This window comes from Cetorhinus maximus, chromosome 2 (genome assembly GCF_964194155.1).
Source record: "Cetorhinus maximus chromosome 2, sCetMax3.hap1.1, whole genome shotgun sequence".
In the NCBI taxonomy this organism is placed as follows: domain Eukaryota; kingdom Metazoa; phylum Chordata; class Chondrichthyes; order Lamniformes; family Cetorhinidae; genus Cetorhinus; species Cetorhinus maximus.
Genome location: NC_135880.1, coordinates 162,082,745 through 162,107,112, shown reverse-complemented (window position 1 = coordinate 162,107,112; position 24,368 = coordinate 162,082,745). Strand labels below are relative to the sequence as shown.

The 24,368-nt window shown below is 45.3% G+C and overlaps 1 protein-coding gene across 11 annotated transcripts in view; it reads right to left on the bottom strand.

The window, feature by feature from the left end:
- The window catches only part of ptprda (protein tyrosine phosphatase receptor type Da), a 622,540-nt gene that overhangs the window by 137,094 nt on the left and 461,078 nt on the right, over nt 1-24,368 (bottom strand). For 9 of the 11 annotated variants that reach the window (XM_078570553.1, XM_078570552.1, XM_078570557.1 and 6 more), the window contains one exon: nt 219-806. The exons of the other annotated variants lie outside the window; for them this stretch is intronic. In XM_078570553.1, coding sequence (XP_078426679.1) covers nt 219-806 — 588 coding nt within the window. The remainder of the gene's footprint in view (nt 1-218; nt 807-24,368) is intronic. 11 annotated transcript variants of the gene reach the window in all.

The following is a 24,368-nucleotide window of genomic DNA, read 5'->3' as shown; positions in this document are numbered from 1 at the left end:
TAGTGACTAAAACTTACCTTTGTAAGTCATGCAGGTTTATGCAGTCTCAACGGTATGCATGTACTTCAGCACAGAAGACCCCAAAATATATTAAGACTCAAGAACGTTACCTTTCAAGTTGGTAGAAAGCAGTGAGAACTATTGTACAATCTTGTGACCCAACTCCCTAATATCGTCACCCACCTGCATCTAGGAGCACACAAATAGACAAATCCTACCTGGATCCAGTGGCAGTGTTCGGAATTGAACACTAGGGCTATATGGACCAGGACCTTTACTTGTATGAGCTCTCACTTTGATATCATAAGTGGTGTCTGGTTTTAGGTTGGTGAGCTTCAAACTTGTCTCAGGAGAAAAAACAGAGAGCTCTATTCGATTGTTTGGGCTGTTGATATCTCTGTATAACACATTATATTTAGTGATAAAACCATTCCGTTCTGCCAAGACTGGTGGCTGCCAGCTCAGCTGAATAGACGAAGCTGTGGAGCTATCAGCACGTGGGTTTTGGGGAAATCCACTTGGTCGTTCTTCCGGGATTGTGATTTCTTTCACAATCTCTTCCCCGAAGCCAACTTTATTTTTTGAGGAGAGTTTGAAGACATAAGAGGTGCCTTTGTGGATGTCAGTAGCTGTGTAGTGGTCATCCCTCTCTGAAAATTCCAATGTCGTTAGCAGTTCAGAGTCTTTGCGTCCAAATTTTAAACGATAACCCAGAACTGGTCCGAAGGTTTCTACAGGAGGGTGCCACTGAATAAGAGCAGTGTTCATCTGTGTATGGCTAACGAGAAGCCTGGGTTTTCCAGGAACTGTAACAACAAAGAAAGACATGAGTTAGACTTCTTTTCTTAATATCCCCATTGGATTTGTATGCAAGAAAGATATACTTATCTCGAGTAGTTGTCAGTTCAAGACTGAGTTATGCATCACATACAAAAACCTACATACAGAGAGCTACCTCCCCAGACACACATTATCTTTTGAAAATGTCTGAGGATTCTGGTTCTGATGAAAATATGGACTGATGTGAATAGGATTAAGACAATTATCCAAAATATGTGATAAAATGGTTTTACGAAACATATGATATCATCTTCATAGACAAGAACTGACAAAAAAAAATCAACGCCAATGAATAAGTCAGGAAGCTCCAAATAAGTTGAAGGGTTTACAAATATCAAACCAAGAGAAATGTTCCAACAGTTCGAATGTAATTTGAACTTCTAAGACAAAATTACAATTTACTGGCATTGGTAGAAGTGCTGTTGCTTGTGACTAGCCCAGGACCTAGAATCCAGTTTTTGATATTTAACTACTGTCCGACTGCATCTTAAATTTGGTAGTTGTTCAGATTAGAAATAGGGGTATTAGTAGGTCATTCAATAAGACGGTGCTGCTTTTCTGCGTCAACTCCAGCTTTGAGACAATACCATAACCCTTCATTCCTTCAGTATTCAAAAATTTATCGATCACTATATTGAATATACTGAAAGACTAAGCATTTGTAGCTCTGCTGGGTAGAGAATCCCAACGACTCAACAATCCTCTGAGTGGAGAAATTTATCCTCATCTCAGTCTTAAATGTTCGGTTCCTTATTCTGAGACTGTGATCTCTCATTCTAGATTTTCGAGCCGGGGGAACGCTCTCCGTGCATCTACCCTGTCAAGTCCTATGTTTCTAAACACCAGGGAAGGAAATCTTGTGGCGCAGCAGGTAGCATCCCTACCTCTGAGCCAGAAGTTCTCGGTTTGAGTCCCACTTCAGGACTCAGTGGCCATGAAAGGTGCACCCTTAACATAGCTAAACAGGTTAATTGTTGACCTGTAAGTCCTTTCAATGTGGCAGGTGGTAAGTTGGCCATTCCTAATGTGGAGTGGTGCCCATGGCAACAGACTAGCTACAAAAACAGACATAAGCATGTATTTTGTCTGCCTCTTGTGTCATTAGGCATGGGAAAACCTCTAAGTCCAAATCTAAACTCTTAAGGAATATAGGCTTGGCCTACTCAATTGCTCCATATAGGATAATCCCCTCATCTCAGGAATCATTTTAGTCCAAGTGTTCTCAACCAAAGGTCCAGGGGCCCCTAAAGGTCTGCAAGAAGGTTTCCAGGGGTCCACCAAAGTCTAGGTAAATGTAATACTCTCAGGCACTTAACTGGCCACCTTTGGGCGTTCCTTGTGATTGAAATCCCTGGTGGTGGAAGTACCGCCTGTCAAGTGCCGTCGGCAGCTCCTCATGCTGCCAGCAGTGGCAGGGGGAGCAATTCACCTAGCAGAGGTTCAGGATCATTGTGGGATCCTAGACCAAAGGTGAGTAAGGACAGTATGGGGATCACAGGAGAGGAGTAGCGTGGGTGGGGTGGTTTTCAGCAGTCACCCCTCTGCCCGATTCCAGGTCCCTTGATCGGGTACAGGGTACCTGATCGCAAGGGAAACCTCTCCCCAGGAGGCCGCTAGCAATCCTGACAGGGTTTGCTGGCAGCCTTCCGAAGGCATGGGAATGTTGTGCAGCCTCCACTTAATCTAGGTAGGCTCAGGGATATGGATGTCAAATGGCTAATTAATGAGCCAACTGACATCCTGCTGGTGACAGCCGGAAATCCCACGTCAGCTCCTTCTGCCCTCCGACTTAATCGGACAAAGTTTTTCCACGGCTGGGAGACTAACACGGGGCTTCTCGCACAATTAAGTGGGATCAGCTACCACGTTTCCTTCTGCAACAGGCTGCATTCAATCCAGCCTACTGTATCTGAAGAAGTCAGTCATTTTAAAGTAGCATGCAGAGATGAAGAATGCACCTGGAGACAGCCAGGAGCGCATGGGAATAGTCATAGCAATTCACCTGGAGACAGTAAGGCCATGACTTCTGGCTAAGTCTCCTCTGGGGACGGCAGAGGTGTTCAGACAATTTGCACCACGGCCCTCCCATTTACAGAAAGGTATAAAGCAAATTACTGCAGTAATGCATGTATTGGTAAAAAAAGAGTCGACAACATCTATAGGAAGAGCTGGTAATATTTCTTAAAAAGAGGTTTGCCGATCTGATCCTTTGTTTACCCACTTGAGGTGTCTGATGATTTGCTCTTCTATGTGGGCTATCTGATAACATGATCATCCATTTGAAGTTGGGGATCATGCTTTATTTACTGCCAGGGTGGGATATTTTTAATATGCGCTGATTCTTGGGACATGGGCAACACTGTCATGTGCCCATCCCAAGTGGGTGCATGTTTATAGCATAAACGAACACGCTCTCAGGTTACCTAATATGTTCTCTCTTTTTGTAGGGTGTAATAGAGCTATTGCAGTGGGAGCAAAATATATTACAAATGACAGGAAAATCATTAAATTCACAGAATAAGTTGTTAATTTTTAATTTGACCATCAGCTTCAAAACAAAAAAATCCACAGAGCATTGCATTAAGGGAAGTATATTTTTCCTTAGGTAAGACCACCAAAACTGTACACATACTCTAAGTGCTGTCTCACGAATGCCATATATAATTGTAGACTTCTTTACTCTTGTATTGCAGGCCTTTTGTAATTGAGACTAGCATACCATTTGCTTTTCCTGAGGTGAGGAGATTGTCCCGAAAGGAGAGGCTGGGTAAAGTAGGCTATATTCCCTGAGATTTAGAAGAATGAGAAATGATATCATGGAAACATGTAAAATTATTGACAGGGTAGATGCTGGGAAGATGTTTCACCCGTCTGGGGAGTCGAGACCCCAGTTGCAGAATAAGGGGCTAACTGTTTAGAACTGAGATGAAAGAAAGTTGTTTCACTTCATAAGGTTCTGTATACTCAGGTGTTGGTAAATTCAAGACAGACATTAATAAGAGTTTTGGATACTAAGTAAATTAAGGGACATGAAGACAGTGTAGAAATGTGGAAATAAGGTTGAAGATCAGTTAAGGCCTTACTGGATGGCAGGGCAGACTCCAAGGGTCTATTCCTGTTCCTATCTGTTATGTGAACAGCTATCATATTTAGGTCTCGCCAATAACTGCAACACGATAAATTTACTGAAGCAATATTTCATAACCGGCATAAATCATATGATATAGACTGGTGAGTAAGCCATTTAAGTACCATCTTTAACATAATTAAAGAACTCCCTAGCACGAATTAACAGAAAAATAAGTATTCATCTACTAATAGCACCAATATTAATTTCTAGGCTTCAAAATTTGCATTGCTACTTACTTACCACTTTTAAAAACTTTCTTAAGGATTCTAGTAACCCTATTTGATCACTTGTCCCCAAGCCTCTTATTCCTGGTTGTTTACGTTGTAATATGTGCCATCACTGCATACTTTCAGTGTTCACTAAAAATACATGTATTTTAAATGCTTACTCTTCCCTCCTTCCTCCAGGCAGCCTCCCTGCCTCTCAGCTATCCACATGGGCAGAATTGTTCAGCCCGCGGATGGGGCGGGCGCCTGACCCAAATGGAAGTGAAATAGTGCGTGAGCATCCCGACGTCATCGCACACTCTGACGATCTTTCGATTGATGGGTGCGCACGAGAGGCAGCAGCCCGCCTGCCGACAATTGAGGCGCCTCTTCAGGTCCTGAAGTAATTACATTAAGTTGCATTTTTCGCTGCCTGCTCAACTGTTTGGTTGGCGGGTGGGCGAATAGGCCATGCAGCCTTTGCATTTTTAACGAAGCCTCATCCAGGGGCAGGATGATATTTCCAACAGTTACTAAAAAAAAAATAACATTTTTTTAACATCCTTTCTTACATGTCCCTCTTCATGTGACTGAGTCACATGTGACGAGATGTTTGTATCATATGAAGAAAGTTCATTTTTCAATTCAGAATCATTTCAGCTCCCTGAGGCAGCACTGCGCCTTCAGGGAGCTGTCAGTGCCCGCTCCCCTGCGCGTGCGCATACTTCAGCGCTCGTACTCCTCCCGTCCCCACCCTGGCAGCGCTGAGGGTCTTAGAGCATCTTTCACCCTGGCTGGCCGTTAATTGGCCAGCCAGCCTGAAATCGTGGTCGGAGCCCGATCGCGGGCAGCAGTCGGACTCGTGGCCGTACCTGGGCCTACCCGCCGCGCCCACCCGATGAGGGGAAAATCCTCCCCTGTAATAAAAAAGATTGCCTCCTTTCAGCAACACACAAACAATTCTCATTCCAAACAATTAGTTCAAAATATTTATTTAGTGACCTACACAGAAAGAAAAAAAACTGTTTGTATACATATTATTTTTGATGTTACACTTCATAGCTGTTGTTTGTAAATGCCCTACTGCCTATTATACATTGGGTATCTTAATTAAGTTAAAGAGCTGGAAATTCACAATTCCATGCTGCATCTCTGTTCTGTTCTAATACAGATACTTAATTTGTCAGCAAGAGTCCTCATTCCCCAATTGTCATAACATTGCTGTGTTGGTGCACCCTGGATATTGTAGGTCCAGAGAGCAGGATGAGAACTATAGCCCTGTTCCTTTAAAAGCATCATACACACAGTGAGTGGCTCCACTGCAGCCAGAAACCATCAGCACCCAAATTTGAAAGTGGTGGTATGCATACAACGTAAATAACCAGGAATAAGAGGTTTGGGGACAAGAGACCAAATAGGATTACTAGAATCTTAAGAAAGTTGAAAAAGTGATAAGTAATTAGCTTTGCAAATTTTAAAGCCAAGAAATTAATATTGTCATTATGAGTAGATGAATACTTATTTTTCTGTTAATTAGTGCTAGGCAGTTCTTTAATGATGTTATAGATGGTACATAAATGGTTGTATCACCAATTTGAAACTCAAAACTACACAGAAGCAACTTTCTGGAGCTATTTCCAATTTTGAAGAGACCAATTTTAAGGTTAACTGTTCTATTTTTTTTCAGACCCTTGTGATCTGTTACTCTATACACGTTATCAGTAGTTGTACAGAATATCCCGAATGAAAAAGCAAAATGATGCTTGGAAATTAAATGAAGCAATTGACTAATTTAATTTCTAATTTGAGGGGTGTGCATCCCAGTTACTTCGTAAATGCTATTGGTGGAAATTTTAACTACTCCAGGTCACTGCTGGCTGGGCTCCTTTTAGATTTTGTTGGTCTTACCTGAAGAGATTGGGTTTTGACTAAAAGAATGGCCTTTTCATGTCTCTCGTGTTGCCAAAAGCCTTTTACCTAGCCAAGTAACAACTAAGGATGTAAATCCAGCTCCTGTCAGTGAAAAGCTATGAGGAGTTGAGCAGAGCAGTAAATTTGTATATTCAGATTTTGAATGACTGATTTATGGATCATGACAACTGACCCCAGAGGGAGAATTTTCCCCATGTCGGGCGGGGCATGTGGAAGCTGGCACGGACTGTGCTGCCATTTTACACAGGCAGGCCAATTAAGGCCCGCCCAGCGTGTTCCGCGGCTCCCAGGGACAGTGGGAGTGGGCGGGCGGTGGTGGCGGATCAGCAATTGCCGCTGGGTCGAATGGCATGTACATTGGCCAAGCTGCAGCCGCTCCAAGGCAGCTGTACATGGCCAGAGGTCGGGGCCAAGGCACATCGAGGCTGGCTCCCTGGCAGGAGGGTAGGGCAGGTGGTCACTGTGCGCCCAGGTTTTCAGATGAGTGTCTTGCCGTCCTCCTCGAGGAGGTGGCAGCACGGCGGGAGGTGCTCGTCCCCGAGGATGGGAGAAGGAGGCCACCCCACTTGACCAAGTGTGCGTGGGAGGAGGTCGTGAGCTCCCACGACATGGTGCAGTGCTCATGGATGCAGTGCCGCAAGTGCTTCAATGACCTGCTGCGCACGGGAAGCCTGAGTAGCATGTTGGCATCGTTCACTTCACCTATCATGTATGCTTCTTCCCCCCGGTGCCCCATTCATGTCTGAGTGACCTGAATGTAATGAGTCATTGACGGCATGTGTCCTTAGCTGGGCGGCCCAGCAGATATTCCCTATGCGTCCATCAGCCTGAGAGGGTTGTGATGAGATGGGTTCTGCACCCGCAGCATGTGGCGGACTGACACCCATAGAACCATAGAAAGGTTACAGCACAGAAGGAAGCCATTCGGCCCATCTTGTCCATGCCAGCCTGAGGACACCCAGGTGCCCTTTCTAATCCCACCTTCCTGCATCCGGCCCATAGCCCTGCAGTTTACAGCACTTAAGGTGCAGATCCAGGTACTTTTTAAAAGAGTTTAGAGTTTCTGCCTCTACCACCAACTTTGGCAGCGAATTCCAGACACCCACTACCCTCTGCGTAAAAAAGTTCTTCCTCATGTTCCCCCTACACCTTCTGCCACTTACCTTGAATCTATGTCCCCTGGTTCTAGAATTCTCCACCAAGGAAAACAATTTTATCCTGTCCACTCTATCTATTCCCCACATAATTTTGTACACCTCAATCAGGTCACCTCTCAGCCTTCTTTGTTCTAAGGAAAATAACCCCAACCTATGCAATCTCTCCTCGTAGCTACTCTTTTCTAACCCTGGCAACATTCTTGTAAACCTTCTCTGCACTCTCTCCAGAGCTATTACGTCTTTCCTGAAATGTGGTGACCAGAACTGCACACAATACTCCAGTTGTGGCCTCACCAGTGTTTTATACAATTCCAACATTATATCCTTACTTTTATATTCTATACCTCTGTCAACGAAGGAGAGGTGGTGGGGGCAACCTGGAGGATCTGCACACCAGGCACACTGCTCAAACTCCAGGACATGTCGAAGTCAGGATGATGACATGGTGGGAGGGGATCTTCAAGGTGGCATGGCACAGATGGATCTGCTGCTCTCTGTGCTCCACGTCATTGTGCCTCCTTGCAACGGCAGCTACAACTGTGCGCTCCTAACTATGATGAAGGCAGCATATGGCTGGGGGGGGGTGGGGGTGACACCTGGCATATTTGTGAGAGTGCTGGCCAGCAGCGGGGGAAGGATGCACTGCACCCCTGCAATGGGCAACTGGGCTTGGGGTGGGCCGGCCGCCAGGAGATTGACGGTACAAGTATCACTTATCAGATTTTGCTGCTTAGCCGTTTTGAGCAGGAGGCCCTCGGCCTGGAGAGGCGCCACGCACCCAGGTCCACTGGAGCCGGAGAAGCTGGGGTTCCACGGGCAGGTATGTATGGCCAGCACTCACGTCACCAGTAGTATCCCAACGTCCATGGCAATGCTGATTGTTCAGTGAGTGACATAACCAACATGGCTGCCCATTGTGTGTGGAACGATGAGTGCATGATGATCCGGAGGACAGGCATGTACACTGGCATTGCCCGTAGGCTAACTGATCGAGTGTCCTTAGTCTTCCTTTCAGCATCAGCGGCACAGGGCCGGGACCCGGAGCAGCAGGGGCCCCTCTGACACCTGAGGGGCATGAAGTTCCAACATCAGAAGCGTCACACTTTCTCTGCCAGGCAGGCACCAGCACATATACTGGCACCTTGGTGGGCATCATATCTTCAGCTAGTGTCCCGGGTCACAGCGGTGAGAGCACGTCACAGTCGCTGGAGGAGCTGACGGAGACAGAGGGTGCCGATGGTGCCAGCAGTCGGAGGACTGCAGGGGCCCAGGCACATGCTCAGTCCGTCGCTGATGATGAGACTCTGGAGCCATTGGCGATGCAGCCAACTGATGAGATGCGGCCAGGTGTGCTGGACCATCTGGTGGAGATACATGAGGCTTGGTTTCAGTGGTGGAGGAGTCTACACGGACTGTAGCCAATGCATTGAGCCTCATGGCTGAGCGCCAAGCTTCCTCCATGGGGAGAGTTGCAACTTTCATGGAAAGGTAGCTCCAGGGACAGGATCAGGGGTTCCTGGGGTTGTGCTCGGACCTGCAATCCCTTACATGGGCATTGACCTAATGTGGTTTGGGCACCAGGTATCTCACCTCGGTGCCTCTCTATCTACGGTGAGCAGGGAGGGCCGAACAGACCTCATGTTGGTGGAGCAGCTGCCCGCTGTCTCTGCTGGCGCCTCTCAGGGTGCTCTGGATGAGGGCAGCAGCTCCTCTGTCCCTCTGCCAGTGACCGCAGCATCCAATGAGACTGCGACGACTGGGGAGATGCCAGCTGTGGAACTGGCCACTCCCTCCCAGGCGGGGCCAGCACAAGCTTCACGGGCCAGAGGACATCCGCCAAGGTCATCGAGGCCAACAGGACATCAGAGAAAGCAGGCTGTCTCAGATGCCTGTGCCAGCAAGGGGGCACCACAAAGACATAGAACACGCAAACGTAAAATGAAGGCACTTTAGGCACACCCTGGGTTCATCACTGGTGGTTTTTTTTGTTGGCCCCCCTATGAGTTCCCTCTGATTGTGTGTGAAGTGCAACACCATTTTATTTCTGTCATGTCAAGAGACTTTTGGTACAGCATTAAATTTATGTCGCCTAACATGGCTGGGGGATGCCTCTTTTCTTGGGCTACCTGAGATGTTATGAATGATTTGTGTGTCATTGACATTTATTGATTGGGCCCATCATCAGTGCTCCTATCCAGACAGATTTTGCACTAAGGGCTCCAGGATGGAGGCTACAGGCCAGATTTGTGTTGGAGATCCATATGTGCTGTGCCAGCTAAAGGTTCCTTGGATTAGCGCGTCCCAGGTGTCCCTGCCTCCCCCTGGAGTATGCCTGGATCTGCATGTGCTCCCTCATTATTTCCCTGTGCATTCTCATCCTCGGACTCACTGCTCACTCATCGTGTTCAGCCATAGCCACTCCATCTACATCTTCTTTGTCCACAGCGTCGCCCCTTTGCAGTGCAAGATTGTGGAGAGCGCAGCATGCAACCACTAACAGCGACACTCGATCTGGGGGGTACTGCAGTGCGTCCCCGGAACGGTCCAGGCATCTGAAGCGCATTTTGAGAACACCGATGGCTCCCTCTACCACAGCCCTTGTGGAGCCGTGGCTCCTATTGTGCTGCTGCTTAGCTTCTGTTCTTGGATGGCAGAAAGGCGTCATGAGCCACCTTCTGAGGGGATAGCCCTTGTCACCCAGCAGCCATCCATCCAGCTGGGCTAGAGTACTGAAGAGCCCCGGCACCTGGGAGTGTCTGAGGATGTAGGCGTCGTGGGAACAGCCTGGGTACCTTGCACAGTCTTGTAGAATCAGCATCCTGTGATCACACACTATCTGCACGTTCATGGAGTGGAAGCCCTTCCTGTTGACGAAGGCACCGGGCTCACCTTCTGGTACCTTGATGGCCACATGTGTGCAGTCTATAGCACCCTGGACGCGGGGGAAGCCAGCAATGGCCGCGAAGCCTCTGGCTCGCTGTGTCTGGCTGGCCTGGTCCCAATGGTAGTGGATGAAGATCAATGCACGCCTGAACAGAGCGTCTGTAACATGCTTGAAACAAGTGTGGACAGCTGATTGCGAGGCACCATAAAGATCACCCACTGACCCCTGGAAAGAACCGGAGGCACAGAAGTTGAGGGCAGCTGTGATCTCCAGAGCCACGGGCATGGAGTATCCACCCACACAATTAGCTGAGATCTCTGGACCAATCATCTGATAAATACTGTTGACTGTCTCCCTTGACAGACGGAGCCTCCTTCTGCATTGCACCTCAGACATATTGAGGTAGCTGCTTCACTTTCTGTATACCCTGGCAGCAGGATCATGCTGTCTTCAATGGCCCCCTGCGCCTTGGACTACTTCTTGGCCCTGCGCTCCTTGTGCTTGCGCCTGTCCTCCCAAAGGTGGCTCCCCTGCAGTCTCAATGTGCACCTCTGGCCTCCTCCCACTTCTAGCCCTCCCTTTCTCCTCAGATGAGGTGCCTCCAGTGGAGAGATCACCTCCCATTCCCAGGCTCAGGGAGGCTTCCTGAAACCTACAGGCCCCAAAACAAATCCTCAGTGAAAAGTGCTGACCTGAAGGTTATGAGTCCAGTCCAAGCAGATGCTATGCGTTTGCAACTTTTCCATCTCACACAGGCAAGTTTCACTAAGTTCTGAGCAGTAACATTTAAATGTCCAGATTCGTGAACCCACTGAACCCTCTTCTCCCGCCCGCGGATGAGCTTCATGCAAATTTCTAATACCCGCTTGCTCGTTGCACCCATGCGACGAGCCGAAGATCGCACAGGCGACGCAAAATCCCTGTCAATTGGAGCCTCAAGTGGTCCGTTAATTAAGTGCAGTCGTGCAACAGACATCGTCATGTGCCCCCTCACCGAAATATCATGATGGCGCGCGGTGATGTCGGGACGCACGCCTGACGTCACCGGGCGTCATTTTACACGTCAGCGTGCGGGTCCTGCCCCCACCGCCCCCAACAGAAAAATTCTGCCCCAGATGTTTCATGTCTGAAACCAACCTCTAAGTTTGAAATTCAAAAAGAACTACAAACAAATATTTCAATGTTGCACACATTGGCCAGGGTTTTCCAGTCGTCGGGCGGGAGTGTTCACGGAGCCGACTGCCGCCCGCGATAGACTCCGCATCACGATTTCACACAGGCAGGCCAATTAAGGCTGGCCCTGCATAGATCGCGAGCAGTGGCAACTGTGCAGGAAGGAGGAGGAGGAGGGAGCTGGGTCCAGCGCTCTTTTGCGCATGTGCGTGAAAGAGCGCTTCAATCTCCCTGAGGCACAAGAGCTGCCTCAGAGAGATTGAGGGGCAGTTTTAAAAAATAGATAAGGGCGTTAAAAGTTTAATGAAACATGTCCCCTCATGTGACTGTGTCACAATGAGATGGGTCATGCTTTTATTTTCAAAGTAAAGTGGATGAGGTTTCCTAAAAAATGTAAAGGCCGCTTGGCCTTTTCGCCTGCCCACCAACCGTATGGTTGGACGGGCAGCGTAAAATTCAACTTAATTACTAGTTAATGGCCTTAACAAGCCGTTCAATTATTGGCGGGCGTGCAGCCGACTCTGGCGCGCGCCTGCCGAACGAAATATCGCGCGAGTTCGTGATGATGTCGGGACGCACACCCGAATGTAAAATTCTGCTCATTGTTTGAATAACTTGGATTGAGGATTATACTTTAATTATTATCTGGTTAGGTCTGCTTTCTCTTGTAATAAAAGCAATTTGGTTATGCATCCAAAGCATGGGGTCTCCAGTTTCCCACGAATGAGAGCACCGAATAGAGGAACTGAAAATTATGAAGGAGCCTGACAGAAGATGTTTTTATTTGTTGAACAATCTAAAACAAAGGGTCAGACATACAAGAGGGTCACCAATAAATCCAGTAAGAAATTCAAAAGAAACATCTTTATCTAGAGAGCGGTTAGAATGTGGATAGCATATATGTGGATATAGAGTAATTGATGCTAACAGCATTGATGCATGTAAGGGGAAGCTAGATAAATATATGGCGGCCAAAGCAACAGCTGATAGGTTTAGATGAAGTAGAGTGGGAGGAGGCTTGTGTGGAGCATAAATACAGGCATAGACCAGTTGGGCTGAGTGGCCTATTTCTATGCTGTAAATTGTGTGTAATAGCTGGGCTATAAACTATAATTTCATGTTATATTTAGCTCATTATTAGAGTTTTTCAACAGTTTACTACTCAGTTGTTCGAAGTATCACAAACCTAGTTTCTCAGCTGATTAAATTGCACTGTGTGTACCAGCACCGTATTGTCCGAAGGGCGGATGGTTAGTTGGTGGGATGTGGGAGTTTACTCTGTGAAGTTGTGCTTCCAAAGCTCTCTTCCAGTAATAAAACACTGAACCAGTAATAAAGACAACAATTACAGGAAAATCCACGTTGAACAGATATTTTGTGGAAGAATTTATTTGCCCTTTGTTGAATAAACTCCAGCTAAGTGAACTCATTTCTGGTTGTTTTAATTTCCCCAGCATTAAACTGCTACACTTCCCCCTAAAACTCATTTGCAAGGCCTTCAACAGATCTTAAGCAACTGCAAGTTTTTCAAAGAAAATGTCGAAATACTAATTTTTTGTATTGGCTGCAGAAACAGAGATAGCACAAGAGAAAAAAAGATGGTTTTCTAATAGATTCAGGGAGGAATTTTCTGTGCCCGCTGGCATTGGGCGTGTTCGGCGGCGCGAGCAAACAATATGAGAGGGACAAAAATCAGTTCCGCACCATCGTGAAACCAGTTTGCAATCATCCGCTCTGCCCGTCAGTGGCGGGCGGCGTTTCACACTGTTGGGAACATCATTGTCACACATTTGCATATCATTTTAAGGCCCAGCTCACCAGAATTGCAACCCCCATCCCCATCCCCCCACCCCCACACTGGATCATCCAAGTTGTTTCACAACTGTACATAGGCGACGTGCACCTGGTGAGCTGCATTTCGCTCGGGACTTTGATTTTTGTTTACCTACCTTGCTTCGGGCAGCACTCGTGGTCATCTGCGTCAGGCTTCGCAGGCAGCACCACATCACTTATAGGGGGGCTCATGGGCAGGTCTCTGTCTACCAGACCAGCCATAAAGTGGGGGTGACTTTTCAACAGCTACAGGACTAGGGCTTGCTTGGGGTAGGGGGAGAAGTGGCCTCAGGCAAAGGAAGAGGCTGTAGGATGAGGGTTGTACTGGGGAATGGAGGTATCCCAGGGTGTGTGTGGACACACAAGTTAATCTGTGCAAGTGGCCTCAACATGGTGAGGAGGAAGTCTCCAGAGGACATGAGGCCAGATGGAGATATGAGGGTGTGTGTGAGGGACAGAGTGGTGATGTCCTTTGAGCTGGCATTGAGTGAGATGGGCTTGACTATGAGTTTAGACTGATGAGATGGTTGCCTTACCCAGGCACGGATGAGATCATTCATCCTCTTTCTGCATTGGATGGCCAACTTCTTCTGTGGGGGTGGAGGGCATCAGGGCGCCTCTACAGCGTCCAAAAGGCATTCTGGGGACATGTCACTTGCAGTCTTCTTGCCTTTTGGGATCAATTCTTCTATGCTGCAGTCCTGGGCTGGAAGCACTGAGAGGTGTGCACACGGCTGCACTTTAAAAATGGCACCTGGCGTGAGAATGTGGTGAGGTGGGAAAATGAAAGCCCGCCTGCCATAGAAACAGCGTGTTTCCCAGGAACGTATGATTAATGAGACGGGTTTGAGACGATACGGCGTGAAAAGCCACCATTGTGGGTGGGTGGGTGGGGGGGCTACCACACTTAGTGCAAATCTGGGACGATTCCTAATGTCTGCTTCTGTCATTACGGTCAAAAAACTAGTGGCCTGACTGGTTGATTTTATGGTCTTTGCTGAGGTTGAAAAGGCTTGAATAATTCAAATGGATGATTGATCTTACGGAGTTGACCTATTGTTGAAATACGAGGATTCTATTTGTCCAGTAAAGAGAACTATTATTTCATTCCTTTAGCCAAAACGGTAATTTAGACAATCACAATTTTTTGCCCAATTAAACATGGGATGCTTCATCGCACAGAGGTATTAATTCAGTGATTGAGGTGGCATGAGGCAGGATGTTAGAATTGTGCAACTAAACCTGGGATCCTTGTGTGTTTCAGGCAATGTACTTGTTGATGGAATGGGTAACTTTGGAATTGATGTTGGCCATGGCAATTCTTGTGGTTTTCACAACCTTCACAGCTACACATTTGATGATGGCTCAAGTATGACACTAGCAGCATTTAATTATTCTGTGCAACTGTTGCCTCACAGCTCTGTGGAATTTGATAACCATAAGACCAGAAGACTTAGGAGCAGAAGTAGGACATATGGCCCATCGAGTCTGCTCCACCATTCAATGAGATCTTGGCTGATCTGATAATCTTCAACTCCACTTCTCTGCCTTTTCCTCATAATCCTTGATTCCCTTACTGATTAAAAATCTGTCTATCTCAGCTTTCAATATACTTAACGGCCCAGTCTCTACAGCCCTCTGCGGTAAAGAATTCCATAGATTCACTACCCTCAGAAAAAATTGCTTCTCATCTCTCTTAACTGTCTGTCTTAAATGGGTGGCCCCTTACTTTGAGATTATGCCCTCTGGTCCTAGACTCTCCCACAAGGGGAAACAACCTCTCAGCATCTACCCTGTCAAGCCCCCTAAGAATCTTTTATGTTTCAATGAGGTCACCCCCTCATTCTTCTAAACTCCAATGAGCACAGGCCCAACCTACTCAACCTCTCCTCATAAGAAAATCCCTCCATACCCGGGATCAAGTTAGTGAACCTTCTTTGGACTGCCTCCAGTGCCAGGATATTTTTCCTTAGATAAGGGGACCAAAACTGTTCATAGTATTCTAGGTGTGGTCTAACTAGTGCCTTGTATAGTTTTAGCAAGACTTTGCTATTTTTATACTCCATTCCCTTTGAAATAAAGCCAACATTCCATTTGCCTTCCCTATTACCTGCTGAACTTGTATGTTAGCTTTTTGTGATTCATGCATGAGTGCCCCCAAATCCCTCTGTGCTGCAGCTTTCTACAGTCTTTCTCCATTTAAATAATATTCAGCTCCTCTATTTTTCCTGCCAAAGTGCATAACCTCACATTTCCCCACATTATATTCCATCTGCCACGTTTTTGCCCACTCACTTAACCTTTCTATATCCCTCTGTAGACTCTTTGTGTCATCCTCAACACTTGTCTTCCCACCTGTTTTTGTGTCATTTGCAAACTTGGCGGTAGTACATTCACTTCCCTCATCCAACTCATTAATATATATTGTAAATAATTGTGGTCCCAGCACTGATCCCTGTGGTACTCTACTAGTTACACTAGGTTGCTATCTTCAAAATGCCCTCCTTATCCCAACTCTGTCTTCTGTTAGTTAGCCAATCCTCTATCCAACTTGATTTACTACCCCAACACCATGGGCTCTTATCTTATTAAGTAGCCTTAGGTACTGTGCCTTATTGAATGCCTTTTGGAAATCCAAATATATTGCATCGGCTGGTTCCCTTTTATCTATCCTGCTTCTTACCTCCTCAAAGAATAGGCATGGTTTCCCCTTCATGAAGCTATGCTGACTCTGCTTGGTTAGATTATGTTTTTCTAAATGCTCTGCTACTACATCCTTTATCATAGACAATACCATTTTCCCAATGACAGATGCTAAGCTAACTTGCCTATAGTCACCTGTTTTTTTGTCTCCCTCCCTTTTTGAACGAGGGTGTTACATTGGCAGTTTTCCAATCCTCCAGGGCTTTTGCAGGATCTAAGGATTCTTGGAAGATTACTGCCAGTGCATCCAATATCTCTGTAGCTACTTCTTTTTACTGATAGGATGCAATCCATCAGGTCCAGGGGACTTACCGACCTTTAGCCCCATTAGTTTTCCTGGTACTTTTTCCCTCGTGATACTTTTGTATTTATTTCCTCCACCCCCTTGCCCCATGATTCTTTAGTATTTTTGGAATGCTATTAGTGTCTTCTGCCATGAAGACTGATGTAAAGTAGTTATTCAACTCCTCTGCCATTTCCAGGTTCCCCATTATTATTTCACCAGCCTCATTCTCTAAGGGGCCTATGTTCACTTTGGCCTCTCTCTTCCTTTTTATATATTTAAAGAAGCTCTTACCGTCCATTTTTATATTACTTTCTAGTTTACCCTTAAAGTTTATTTTCTCCCTCTATTATTTTTTGGTCATCTTTTGTTGGTTTTTAAAACTTTCCCAGTCCTCTGGCTTCCCACTAATCTTTGCCACATTGTATGTGTTTTTCTTTCAATTTGATACTATCCTTAACTTCCTTGGTTAACCATGGTTGGTTTATCGCCTTCCTAGAATCCGTCTTCCTCACTGGGATATATCTTTGCCATGAGTCATTAACTATTTTCTTAAATGTCTGCCATTGGTCATCTTTTCTGTTAAACTCCTTTTCCAGTCCACTCCAGCCAACTCTAGCCTCATTCCTTTGTAATTATCCTTATTTAAGTTTAGCACAGTTGTTTCCGACCCAAGTTTCTCACTTTCAACTTGAATGCTAAATTCTAACATGTTATGGTCACTGTTTCTAGGGGGTCTTTTACTCTGAGATCATTTATTAAACCTGTCTCATTACACATTACCGGATCCATAATAGCTTGATCCCTGGTTGGATCAACAGCATATTGTTCTAGGAAATTGTTCCAGATACACTCTACAAATTCTTGCTTGTGGCTACCTCTGGCAATTTGATTTTCCCAATCTACATGAAGATTAAATTCACCCATGATTAATGTACCGCCTTTTTACATGCCCTCATTACCCCTGATTTATTTTCTGTCCTACCGTATAGCTACTGTTAGGGGGCCTATAGACTACTCCCACCAGTGTCTTCTTCCCCTTGTTACCTCTTACCTCTACCCATATGGATTCTACATCTTTCGATCCAAGATCATTTCTTGCTATTGTACTTATGCCATCTCATGCTAACAAAGCTACCCCACCACCCTTTCCTTACTGCCTGTCCTTTCAAAAAGCCTGCTACCTCTGAAGAACTATGACAACTGTTATGATCCAAGACCAGACCCCTGAATTTTGTTACGATCCCAGGCAAAAGCAACAATTTTGTCAGGATGCAGTAGCTTATTTTTGTAAAGTAGATCACATTTGAAATCCCAGGTACTTACTAAGAGAACAAAGCCATAGGATTCCACAGTATTAAACAAACAGAAGGACTTTTACTATAGAAACATCAGCAAAGCAAACAGTCAACACTATCTTATACTTTAATATCTAGAATTAGCATGCGGTAAACATGAATTAACAGGCAAACTTTGGTCATACACACCATAAACTGCATGTTAAATCACAGACGCAACCAAGACAGATCCCTCAAATTTTCTCAGCAACCCACTCAGATATCAGTGAGTCAGAAAATTTCTTTAAAAGTCTGTCTTCACAGAGGTTTCAGCTCCTCTCTTTCGAAGATCTAGCCTGTGATTTCTCTCAAAAGCCACTGCAACTCAGACTGTCCCAATAACTGCTCACCTTCCAGTTGCTAAATCTCTTCTCCTGACTGCAAACCACTGGGTTCATAAGGCTGTGCCACAGCATCTTGTTACCAGCACCATTCTAACTCTCTAGCTACACTAAGCAGAACTCCACTGCTCACGAACATTTCTTTTCCCCAACTCCCAGTTTACAAAGCCAACTGCTGTTGTTCACTTCAGCCTCACTGGGCTGTTAAGTGTCCTGGGCTTCTCAACGCCAAACTACCCAGCAGCATGAAGCAAGCAACCTTCTGCTGCCCGTCCAGCTCCAGACACAGTGGAGCAATCACTGCTCACCAAGGGCTGCTGTTTCCTCAGCAGCATCACGGTAATGGCAACACTTCAGCCACTATCTAGCTGATTCTCCACTTCATCTGCTCCTTAAGGACTACAATTCATTCTGCCCCTTGAACTAATCGGTGTGACTTGTTAATATCTTTCAAAAGGGTTCCATCCCCTGTTCTGAGGCAGGATTAAATGCATCAAATCCTAGTGCATCCTGTGTCTCAAATATTACAATCTCCAGTCAGGGTCACCCCCACCACCACTACCACGAGTGCCTCATGACAAAAAAAAAAATCCCCAAAAAATATTGCTTACATCACACAACTTAAATGTAGATTAACCTTGTTTTCTGGCTAAGGTTATTCCAAATTGATCCAGTGAAATGCATTAAGTACATTGGAACATACAAATTAGGAGCAGGTGTAGGGCACTTGGCCCCTCAAGCCTGTTCCACCATTCAATAAGATCATGGTTGATCTGACTACAACGTCAACTCCACATTCCCGCCTACCCCCGATAGCCTTTCACCTTGCTTATCAAGAATCTATCGAGCTCCACCTTAGAAATATTCATAGACTCTGCTTCCACTGCTTTTTGTGGAAGAGAGTTCCAAAGGCTCACTACCCTCAGAGAAAGAAATTCTCCTGATCTGTCTTAAATGGTGACCACTTATTTCTAAACAATGACCTCTAGGGTGGGATCTTCTGCCCCCACCCGCCGCCGGGATCATCCGGTCCCACCAAATGTTATAGGACTTTTGGCCAGGCTGCCGCATCATCCACAGTGGGTCCCAGCATGAGAGGGCCAGAAAATCCTGGCCCTAGTTTTAGATTCTTGCACAAGAGGAAACATCCTTTCCACAACCACCCTGTCAAAAGACCCCTCAGGATCTTATATGTTTCAGTCAAGTTGCCTTTATTCTTCTAAATTCGAGTGGATACAAGCCTAACCTGTCCAACCTTTCCTCATAAGACAAGCCACCCATTCCAGGTATTAGTTTAGTAAACCTTCTCTGAACCTCTTCCAATTACATCTTTCCTTAAATAAGGAGACCAATACTTACAAAGTACTCCAGATGTAGTTTCACCAGTGCCCTGTATAAATGAAATATAACCTCTTTACTTCTGTATTAAATTTCCCTTGCAATAAACTATAACATTCTATTAGCTTTCCTAATTACTTGCTGTAGCTGTGTACTAATCTTTTGCGATTCATGCAATAGTACACCCAGATCTCTCTGCATCTCAGAGCTCTGCAATCGCTCACCATTTAGGTAATATTTTTTTTTAATTCTTCCTGCCAAAATGGATAATTTCACATTTGCCCACATTATACTCTATTTGCCAGATCTTTGCCAACTCGCTTAACCTATCTATATCCCTGGTAGCCTCCTTATGTCCTCTTCACAACTTACTTTCCTACCTACCTTTGGGTCATCAGTAAATTTAGCAACCATATGTTTGGTCCCTTCATCCAAGTTATTTGTATAAATTGTAAGAAGTTGAAGCCCCAGCATTGATCACTGTGGCACACTACTTGTTACTTCTTGCCAACCAGAAAATTATCCATTTATGCCTACTCTCCGTTTCCTGATAGCTAGCCAATATTTAATCCATGCCGATATGTTACCCCCTACACCATGAGCTTTTAGTTTCCGCAATAACCTTTGATATGGCACCTTACCTAATGCCTTCTGGAAATCCAAGTACAGTACGTCCAGCGGTATCCACCTTTATCCATCGCACATCAGCACTTGTTCAAAGAACTCCAATAGACTGGTTAAACGTGATTTCCCTTTCACCAAACCATGTTGACTCTGTCTGATTACCTTGAATTTATCTAAGTGCCCTGCTATAACATTCTCAATAATAGCTTCTAACATTTTCCCTAGGATAGATGTTAAGCTAACTGGTCCTTCACTAAGCTTACTGCAGGTGTGCCCTTTGTAGCCACAAAGAATTGATTTCATCAGGGAGAAAATCCTCAAATCTTTTGCTACCATGTGGCACAATTTAGTAACTCTAGTCCATGAGTTCCTCCTCTGACACTGCTTGTCTGTTGATCCCAAGTGCCTACAAGTCCTCACCCTTGGATAAGATCTGTTTTAGAGCTCAACAGCTGCACCTCCTATGTATTCTGCTACACATGCCTTTTTAAAAACATCCATAAAGGTTAATATTGGGTTGTCCCAGCGTCATCAACAGATTTTTTCACACATGTCATCCCTGTTTGAAGAGACATAACTAACAAAGGAATTTAAACAGAATAAGGACTTCAATAAAACAAAAAGAAGTTATAAAACAAAATCATCATATTATTACTAGTGCCCGCAAGACACTATTCCTTACAGTGCCTGCTGAAGAGACCAAGTGGAAGCAAATTCAGGGGCACCTAGGCATGGACAAAGACCATGCGAGAGAGGCAGGAGCAGGAGCAAATACATAAGAAAGTCCAGCACCCAATCTGACACCTTAGCAGTAGCTAAAGGTTAGCAGTGCTTGGTTAATGTGAAGCCTGAAGTTGAGGAGCAATCACTTCAAATAACTGAACAAAATTTGCAACCTCTCACGTGTAACAAATACGTGAAACACAGACTCATCCAGACTGCAAAAGCTACAAACAGCCTGGGAGTCTGAAATAGCTTAAAAGCCTAGTGCAAGGGACTGCTGCATGCAATACTCTCCAGGCCAGGTCCCCAGTGATGTAGACTCCTGCCTAGAGAGCACTCAACTGCTGCCCATCCCCCACCTCTGCTAGATGGAGGGATGAATGCCAGGTCCCAATTTACATGTGACACATGATGACCATAACAACAGTATAAATTTTCCTGTGCTGTGGCTGGATTTCTTGAGGAGTTACATCCTGTTCTTGCCAGTTCTGAGCTGCACTTATGGATAACAGGTGTGCAAGGCTCTCAAGATTGTAGGATCAGAGGGCTGATCCACTCTCACTAGATCAACTACATATATGTATGCGTGGATAAACACTCACAGCTAGTGAGATTCATTGGTATTTTGCTGACAGCTTTGCCGATTTGTATCCAATTATCAGAAAATGTGAGGCATTGCTGTATCTTGCTACTGTCATGCTGGCACCACATTTTCCAAGATCTATCAACACTTCTTCCCCGCATCACCGCCCCCCCACCCCACAACCCTCAGGAATCTTTTACATCTGCCTCGTCATCAAATACGTGATTCACCCACTATAGGAAGCATTTTTTAATACTAAGGGCTGCAGCCAAATGTCTGTTGAGGCATTGGGTGTAAATTTGATTTTGCAAAATACTGGAAAATGAGCGATATTGAATCAACTGCCTGTTACACATCACTCCCAATATTCACTTAATCAAAATCAGCAGAAAAGAAAATCAAGAGAGATTGAAAACTGACTGGCAATTCACAATCACTCGTTTTACACTGCTACACACAGACAAAATTATTCCATTTGCCTTCTCCATTTGAATGTTTAAGCTGATACCATGCTGATTAGGATTTGCCTTGAGTATCAATGACATAAATAGCCAGAAAGTTCATGGTGAATACAATGTGCTAAGTCAGAATGATGACAACAGACATTTGCAGCAAAGCTTTTGGACAAGCTTATCCAACGTGTGTGGTGAAAAATTATGGCCAGGACATTTCAAACGGTGGGGTTTCCCTTCCTGCCATCCGAAGAGTCGGCGGGGAACACATCCCTGCCAGTTCTGTCTGCCCCACAGCCATTTCACGCTCCGAGTGTTAATTGGCTGCAGGCAGGACTTCCGCCCCTCAATCGGGAGGAAGTCGTGCCTTAGTGAGCTGCTGGCCAATCTGATTGGCTGGCAGCTCTCCAGTCCCTGCAGCAACAGGAGCTGCAGTGGACAGAAGAGGAAGTGCATGAAGAGACAGAGCCTAAGTCCTGGAACTGGATGGAAAGAGCAGGGAAGGCCTGGGGGTGTTTGGTGGAAAGTGGGCTATTGGGGTGCCTGAATAAGAGGCTGGGGGATGGGGGGGGGGAAAGAGTTGGGGGTAGGATGGTGGGGGCAGGGAGGTCCAGCGGCCACCAGACCTCAAGGGGGGCACCTGAAGTTAGAAGGAGGGCGCTTCTGATGGAGGAGACACCGCCCCACTCACCACGAAGCCCCTAAGCCCAATCATTTCTGAGCTTCCTCAATGCCCAGGAAATCCTCCCGCCAACCTAAAATTTGAGCATAAGCATTGGGGAAGCACAGTGCGGAGAGAGCAGGAGCATGGAGAGAGCAGAGCAGGGAGAGAGTACTGGATAACCGGAGCACGGGGTTGATGGGGGGTTGGGGGAGGGCAGAGCATGCCTTCGACCGCCTTTAACTTGCTTATTTTCAACCATCATGCCCTGGGCAATTGCCCACCTGTTAGAACCACCAAAGATTCGTGAACCCGAGTTTGAGAACCACTGCTTTAGACATTTAGACAAACAGTGTTGCATTTTTAAGATATTGTTAAGTAGGGCAAATGTTTTATTGTGCTTCTGAACTCCTCGGACTCCTACCTTCTCCATGCTCATGTTAAGAATAGAGAAACTCTGCAGTGAAAAACAGACATCCATTTTACTGAAATCTGATAGTCAAATATCCATTTTCATAAAAGCGTTAATTAAACATTCTATGCATGCAGCATTTTCATAATATAAGCAATATATAGCATTATAATTTAAATTAGGAGGGTCCATGATAACTAACTCACATGAAAAGGGGCCCTAGGAATAAAAAGTTTGAGAATTACTAGCCTAAAGAATGCACGTATGCCTCATAGTTATGATTCTCAACCAAATTCCCTCAAGTTCCAATAAGTATTGAGGGATTTGGCACTGGGATGTCTACTGCCTTGGCAGTATGGTGTAGTTGTGATGGTTAAATGTTCATATGGCTAAATTTAAATGCGATCCCCTTGTTAAGATTACACCCAGTAAAAGAACTTCTGCTTCTACCCTGGGAGACCTCTGCATTAATGCCTCAGATTTTCAATCACCTCTTTCTGTTGTGATAGCCCATGAGCTTTTGGGGAAAGAATCTATATTTCACGTTGGGGTTATGGTTCCTTTAAGAACTAGTTTTCTCCAGGGGTTGATTTCTGGTAAAGCACATGGGCTTTCAGTAAATGGTCATGTGACTGGTAGAATAACAAAGGATCAACAGGAAGTTAATTATAGGGGTGAGTAGATTGTGGGTGTGGCTCTGGTCTTAAGCAGGGTTTTCAGTTTTAATTTTTAGAACAATCTGGCTGCAGAGCAGGGAACATCTCTTTCCAGCAGAGCTCATTTTAAATTCAGTGTGCTAGGTTGAAAGAGCTTAAACTTCTTATTCACTGAAGGACTCCTAACAGTGAGTTAAACATCTGGGATAGCCAAGCTGAGAAGACAGAGACTTCTAGAGTTGAAGAAAATTAGAACCAGGAGAGTGCTGACTTGAGGTGGCTACACTTAAGACACCAGCAATGCCTGTGTTGAATTGGGAGTCGACAACCATGGGACATTTGGAGGAGGTTTGAATGGAAAACCTTACTGGAAGTAAGTGGACGGCCCAAGAAATCTCAACCCTTATACAAATCTTTGAAGCAATACTCAAACCAAGTAGTTCATCTTGCAAATTTTGATACGTATCTGATGTGAGTCTTCCGGGTGTCAGTCAAATGGGTGTAGAAGGAACTTTGAGTTAAGAAGTTCGGTTTAGAAAATAAGTAACTGCATTCATTGTACTTTTAATATCTTTAATGTAACTGACTGTTTAAGTTAGAGTGTAGTAATGAATATTCATAGTTTGGTTTTTGTTCAGTAAAATTCTTTTGATTTTAACCATGAACCTTGTGGTTTCATTCTTTTAGCAAATACTTGTGTATTCAGATTCTAAATTAAATAACATTTAACAAATATTGTCCAGGTCTTGCAGTCCATGTCCAAATGCAGCAAGACCTGGACAACTTCCAGTCTTGGGCTGACAAGTGGCAAGTAACATTCATGCCACACAAGTGCCAGACAATGACCATCTCCAACAAGAGAGAATCTAACCATCATCCATGACATTCAATGGCATTACCATCGCTGAATCCTCCACTATCAACATCCTGGGGGTGACCACTGACCAGAAACTGAACTGGACTAGCCATATAAATACTGTAGTCACATGAGCAGGTCAAAGGCTAGGAATCCTGCGACGAGTAACTCACCTCTTGACTTCCCAAAGCCTGTCCACCATCTACAAGGCACAAGCCAGGAGTGTGATGGAATACTTCCTACT